We start from the raw sequence: 7,449 nt of genomic DNA, 5'->3' as shown, positions 1-7,449 counted from the left end.
ATTAGTCATCACACATTTCCTATCGTACTTTCAAAGTTCACTACTAAGTCCTTTCTAGTGGAATTCACCTTTATAACACTAAATCAATCATCATAAAATGTCATACATGAGCACACACATATTATAGGCATCAAAATAAATTTTTAATTATTTTTATGCCTCGGTTTTGTGGTCCCGAAACCACATTCCGACTAGGGTCAATTTTGGGCTGTCACAGCTTGCACCAATTGAAAGCTCATATTCCCGTTCTCATCTACAACTCGTTTTTTTAAGGAAACAATTTTGAATACCACAAATTTGCTAACTTAAATCCAAACAGGTTTCTTCACAGATTTTGGACATTGATTGTCAAATCAACTTGGATGTAAGGTATATTATTCTACTCATCGGTGGGTATTGATCTACCGCACTGATTGTCGAAACATCGCTTGGAGCTCACTTACCAGACTTAAAAAAACACTTAATAGCCCAGTGACTTAAATAAAATTTTTTAAATAGTTCAATGACTTAAATGAAAACTTTCGAATAATTCAATAACTATTTTGTAGCATTTTGAAGTTAAATGACCAAAACATTAACTTGCTAATAGTTTAGTAACCTACTATATAATTTACCCTAAAATTTTTCAATTGACAAAAAATTTGGATGGAGCAATAGATACATTAATAATAATAATAATAATAATAATAATAATAATAATAAAAAGAATTTAATATTTCATTAAAATCTGGATAGATTCCTACTTCTACTGTGTGTGTGGGATTTTCATTTAAGCTGCTTTGAATCTTCATCATCACTTTCATCTTCTGCAACATTTTAATTTGTTTCTACGGGAACTTTAGAATCAAACAAATGGGAGTGCTGAATCTATACAAATTTTTCACCACTTTAATTCGTTTTATTACCTTTTTCGTGAGCATCGGGCGTTTTCAAACTCCTTTATTTCGCAACTGCTTCAACTCCTTAATCATCTCACAAGCAGCCGCTTCATTGATCTTAAGGGTTTCATTCTCTTGGGAAAGGAAATTCAAAGCTTCATCTTTTTTGGTAATGGAGTCCTTGAGTTGCGAATTCTCCTCTCTAGCAATGTTGGCCGCTTCTTTGGTTACGTTAGCTTCATTTATGGCCTGTTTCATGATGTCCCGAAGTTTCTGATTCTCTTCCTTGGCCTTCTTGTTCATATTCTCAGCTTCTTCAAGGGATTCCAGCAGTGCTTTGCTTTCTTCTTTTGCAGCATTTCGTTCATCTTCGGCTTTTCTAATGCAGTCCACGAATCCAATCTCTCTTGTATTCCATGCCATGAGGGATTCTTCAGCTTCTATCCTTAACCTCTCCGATGTGTTTTTATATCGATCAGCTTCTTTTTTTGCTTCGTTGTACTTTCCTTCCACCATTTTCAGCTTCATCTTCAAATTTTCTACCAACCCTTTTGTTTTCTCCAGCTCAAATTGTGTTGCAGACAGCTTGTTCTTGGCTTCGTTTGCTTCTGTTATCACTTCTTTCAATGCCAAGGCTAAATCATCCATGGCTTTTTTGTTGTTTTCTTCTGCATCAGCAATGAATTTCATTTCACTTTTCAGAAAGTTGACTTCCTCAGTTAGATTCTTAGCCCTTAATGAAGAAGCTTGCTCATCTTCTTGCGCACGAACCAATTTCTCTTTGGTAAATTGAAGCTCCAATTCAAGTCTTTTTAAATGATCATTCCCCATGGAAGTTTGAAAGGAAACATTTGATGGGTGTTCCCATTTCTGCATGTTTTCCAGGAGAGAGTTGATTTGGTTCTTGGAATGTTCAAGTGAAACCTTTTCTTGCTCAAACTCTTTCGATTGAGCCACATATGAATCATATATCTTCTTCTCGGATTCTTTTCTTTCCTTGATTTGTTCACTCAGTTGATGGATTCTCTGTTGATCTTCCGATAAAGACTCTGTTGGATCAGACTCGGAGGATTTGACCATACCCGATTCATCTTTCATTTTGTTAAATGAAGCTTCTTTATCCGATTCTTCATTCTTGCCAACCTCCATTTTCAAGGATTCAATTTCCTTTTCCTTGTTAACTGAGCCCTTGACTGACGCCATAGCAGAAGGTGATTTCTCCTTCATTTGCTTTGACTCCTGAACCCCAAAACAATATCCATTTTCACCACCAATTTCTCCATATAAAAAAAAAAAACAATCTTGTTGGATAATTATTATTATAACACAGACAGAAAAATATATGACACAAAATTCATGGAATTATCATAATTTTGACTATTCTCGAAAAGAATAAGATACATGAACATCTGCTAAGAAACCTTAAAAGAGACTAATAATCTTAAAACATGGTCAATAAAATGTAGAATTAGATTAAAAAAGAAGGGAAAAAAAGCCCCTCGAAGAAATTATTTCAATTTTCGTAATAATTTTTATCGGTATTAAATCGCATGCGGCAAATAAACAGAAAAAACCAGGTTCCACGTAAACATCATGAGAAATTGAAAAGAAGACATTGATATACCTTGATAGGACTGGAAAGATTGTTTGAGGGGTTTCTTTCAAATGAAGACTTGGTAAGGATGGTTGATAATTGTGAAGAGTGAGTTTCTTGTCCTAGATTGAGGCATTGAAAGGGGGGGTTTATTTTTGAAACAACTCCATTCACAAATGGTGCTAAAAATAAACAAGGTTTGGTGATTGGTTTAATTCTAGACTCCCTTTTTTCTATTAATAAATACACATAAAATAACAAAAATATGATTTAAAACAGACGGAAGCTAACAACGTTGAACAAGAAAAGTCCAGTTGGAGAAAAATAAGAGACCAAATCTAATTTAATGATTTAAAAATATCCCAAAACAGTCATAGTTAGTATAATGAAAGACAGTGTTTTCTTATATCGAGTTTAAGTTATATTAATATAATTGTAGAAATTTATTTTTTAATGCCACTTCATATATTTTAGGGTCTTATAAATAGTATAATATGTTTATAAACACATAATTAGGAGTCATCAGATTTTTACCCTAATTAAAAAAAGTAAAATATGCGAAACAAATAAAACGAAAATAAACCCTAAACCTGAAGTTTAATTAACAAAAGGAATATATGAGGAATCGTTAATAATTCTGTTAAAATTGTTAATAATTTAAAATTTTATATTTCAGTATGTCATAATAGTGTTTAAGGTTTTTTTTTGGTAATAATAACATGATAGTTTAATTATAAACTAACAAAATTGCCTTTTGAATTGGAGCAAAAAAATTAGATATCTAAACAAATCTGATCAACAACCTTAATCGGAGGAATATGAAAATTCCGTGGACCACCTAGATAATCCTTCATTGAGCCTGCCAAAAAGTGGGATGCATAATTCACCTCTCTTTAAATATGTCTGATGATCATATGACAATTGTACTTACAAAATTCTTGAATCCTAGAGACCAAGTCTTGTTCGTATGTCTATTGAGTTCTTAAAGAATGTCTTTAACAACTATTCTTTAACAGCTATAGTACAATCAATCTCAACTATCATCTCCTTCCATCTGGCCTCCCAAGTAAATTGTAATCCATAACATATTGCCCGAAGTTTAGCTTGCTTAATACTGCACCTTCCAATGTTCGAATGTCTATAAGAATTTTCTAAATTTGGAGAGAATATGAAAAGAAGAAATCTAGCGAATAGCTGAAGTTGGCGTGTATTCCATTAAAGTCAAAGGTAAGAAATAAAATATATTAGAATCTTTGTTGCCAAGATAAAAAAAAGAAAAAAAAAATCAAACAAGGAAAACGTGCTATGGAAAATTGGAGGATTTGGATTTTGTTTAGATTAGTTATGTTGTTGGCTGCGGACTTCCTTTAGCCGGCTGAAAGGGTCTCCAACGTTCTGTGCTTAAAAAAAAATAATTTTAGCTCCAAAAATATTTTTGGAAGAAAAGTTATACAGTACAAGTTATTTTTGGCTAGAATTTTTAGCTTTTGAAAAATACTTTTGAAAAAAAGAAGCTAAAATTTTTAGCTTTTCCTCTCCTAAAAACATTTTTAGTGCTTAATTACTTTTTCACCCCTCCAATTATAAGTACTCCTTTTTTTATTGGTGCTTAATTACAAATGTATTAAAATTTTTAATTAAAACTAATTTTTTTAAAATACTAATTACAAATATTTAATGGTTATATTTAAATATTTAAAATGCAGTTTATATATTCTAATTAAATTTTATAAGTAATTAATATTTATTACTTAAAAATATTTAAAATTTATATTTCATACATTAAACTATTAACAAGTTATAATAAATTTTTATATTCTTACTAAAATATAATAATGTTAACTAATTTAAATTTTACTTAAATGCATATTTATTGCTTGATAATAACATGTCTAAAATGGACATTTTATTTTTCAAAAGCACTTTTTGACAGCAATGCTAACCACTCAAATTTTAAACCAAACTTTTCAAAAGCACTTTTCTACAGCACTTTTCAGAAACACTTTTCAAAAGCATTGCCAAACTAGCCCTTAATGTCCATTTAATTAGATTTCACAATTTAAACATTCAATTGGAATAAAACACGCTAAAAATTCATATCATTTTAATTAACTTCTATCAATTATTAAATTTCACAATCAATAATTATATGAAAATGAGATATATATATATACCTTTGGGTTAAATATAGAATTAGTATTTGAACTTGATCACTTCTCTCATATTGGTATTTAAAGATTTTCTTTTTTTTTTTGGTCTCAAATTTGGTACCCAAACTTTTTTTCGTCCACTAAATCGGTACCTGAGTCTAATGATGTTAGTTTTTGATGATGTGGCAGTGCTAGCCAATCGTGCGAGGCATCATGTTTGGCAGTGATAGTGTAACACCCCTAACTTGTATCCGTCGCTGGACCAGGGTTACGGAACGTTTTCAGAGTTTTCATTTCAAAACGATCAAGAATTTAAACATTTCAATTCATATAAATAATCATATCAAACAAATCCATAACATGCATATTGTCCCTTATACGAGCCTTCGAGGCCTTAAAAATACTTTAGAAACAAGTCGAGACTAAATCGAAAAGTCATAGAATTTTTCAGAAAACAATGAAAATTTTCAACACTGCAGGGGTCACACGGCCAAGGGCACGCTCATGTCTCAGGCCGTGTGGATATTCAAAGTAGGGACATACAGTTGTGTCCCAATGAGTGCCCTTGCCCATGTAACTCATTGACTTGGGTCACACGGCCAAGCCACACGCCTGTGTGCTAGGCCATGTGCCCTTCAAAATAACCTCACAAGCTCATGTGCCAGGCCGTATGGTAGGCCGTGTAACAACCTGAATTGTAACCATTTGAAAGCTACAGGGGACACATGGCTGTATTGCCAGCTGTGTGTCACACATGGCTCAGACACACACCCGTATGGACAAAAAATAGGTCATTTCCAAGCCATTTTTCTCACTTATTCAAACATGAACCTACAATCACTTTTGCATATATAAATAAGCATTCAAATTGCACGAAAACTATGCATAACTAAGTAATCCAATATGGTATATAAGCATACAACCAAAATCCCTAAAAGACACCTCAATCACAATAGTAAAACATGTACAAATATAAACACAATTTGGCCAAATGTTCAACTAACTTTTAGCTAAGTTTATACCATAACATACCATTTGATTTACCTATAAAAAACACACCAAATGGTACCAAATGTGCCATTCAACAATTAACATCAATACACATATATGCCAACCACATTTTCATACCAAAATGACTAGTTTCACATTCATCATCTAAACATCTCTACAACTACAATTTTAACCATTATAAGGCCACATACATATAACAACACATTCAACCATTTCAGACATTCAAAATAGCAAATTGACAAGCCAAAACATATTGGCTAAAACATTAACCACTTTAAGGCCAAGTATTTACATACCAAAACTATTTCCATATCACTACTCAAAAATCATAAATACAAGCCAAATAAATGGTTACCATATCAACCAAAATACTTATACATGTTATTATAACTAAGACTTAAAAACATTAAAATCTACCGATATAGCTGATGGATAATGTGATAGGTCTCCGATGACTTTCCAACTCGAATGAGCTTCTGATTAACTACAAACACAGAAAAATAAACACAAGGTAAGCATGTTATGCTTAGTAAGTTCATATCGAATATAGTCTAAGTTTATCAATACATCACAAAATCTCAAAGCATACATAAATCAATCCAACATGATAATAGCTAAAACATAAGCTTAGGCATATGAAATTAAGCTCTTCATTGTCACAAAAGTACACACTTCCTACCTTCCATCATAATAAGGTAAACTGCATTTAAAAGCTCTTACAGAAGCTCACATGAAGCAATAACACGATGGTTGACACATCCCTTTCCATAATTCGATAGCTAAAGCTATCCTTTTTCATGATTCGATATCCAAAGCTATCCATTTTCGTAATTCGATAGCCGAAGCTATCCCTTTTCATAATTCGATAGTTGAAGTTATCCCTTTTCATAATTTTGATGGTCATCACCATCCCTTTTCATTGTTGATGGTCGTCACCATCCCTTTTCATAGTTTGATAGCCGGAGCTATCCTTTTTCATGATTCGGTAGCCGAAGCTACCCCCTTTCATATTTTTTATAGTCGTCACCATCCCTTTTCATAGCTCGATAGCCAAAGCAATCCCTTTTCATTGGTTGATGATTATCGACATGCCGTTGGGTTTTTCCTTTGAGACACAATTTGATATTATACAATAATAGTATTCAAATCATAAATTTAAACTGTTATTTAAACATATGAACTTACATTGACGATAAATGTAGAAATGAAGTCGACTAATCTAAAGCTTTTTCTTTGTCTCGATCTAGAACCGTACATGGTCTATCTTGATCACACAAGCAAGATGAAGTTGTCGAAATTGAAAGCTCTTCAATGGCTTATTATTAGCCCTAGTTTTGTTGGAGAATGAATGAAAAAAGATGATAATGTCATCTGTTTTATTTTACATAACATTGTTTAACTAATTACTATTATAACCTTTTAAAACATTAAAATTTTCACTAATACCAAGCCATCATATTCCACTATCAACACTTATGGTCTAATTACCATATAACGACTCAAACTTTAAGGTTCTATAGCTATTTAATACCTTTAGCTACTAGAACTCAACTTTTGCATTTTATGCAATTTAATCTTTTTTATCAAATTAAGCATGTAAACAGTAAATTTTTTTAACGAAATTTTTATACGGTACTATTATCATGCTGTAGAATATAAATAATAATAAAATAAACATTTTCACATCGAATTTGTGGTTCTGAAACCACTGTTCCGATTTCACTGAAAATGAGCTGTTACAAACAGTCATTGAATTTTTTCCACCAATATTTTCCTTCCTCAAACTTAAAACCTTTCTCTTCCATTTATTTTTTTG

General features: G+C 31.8%; 1 protein-coding gene across 1 annotated transcript; it reads right to left on the bottom strand.

Annotated features, from left to right (window-relative positions):
- Positions 1-762: 762 nt before the first annotated feature.
- On the bottom strand, positions 763-2,647 carry LOC108487723 (uncharacterized). Its single transcript, XM_017792092.2, has 2 exons — positions 2,503-2,647; positions 763-2,117 (listed from the first exon to the last, which is right to left on the bottom strand). Exon 2 carries the CDS (start codon positions 2,103-2,105, stop codon positions 930-932), a length of 1,176 nt encoding a protein of 391 aa, XP_017647581.1. The 5' UTR covers positions 2,106-2,117; positions 2,503-2,647; the 3' UTR covers positions 763-929.
- Positions 2,648-7,449: the final 4,802 nt, after the last annotated feature.

This window comes from Gossypium arboreum, chromosome 10 (assembly GCF_025698485.1).
Source record: "Gossypium arboreum isolate Shixiya-1 chromosome 10, ASM2569848v2, whole genome shotgun sequence".
Classification (NCBI taxonomy): Eukaryota; Viridiplantae; Streptophyta; class Magnoliopsida; order Malvales; family Malvaceae; genus Gossypium; species Gossypium arboreum.
This window is presented reverse-complemented; position numbering and strand designations above follow the sequence as displayed.

What these genes read in the sequence shown, in the direction of transcription:
- LOC108487723 (XM_017792092.2), bottom strand. Translation starts at nt 2,105, where the DNA reads ATGAAGGAGAAATCACCTTCTGCTATGGCGTCAGTCAAGGGCTCAGTT.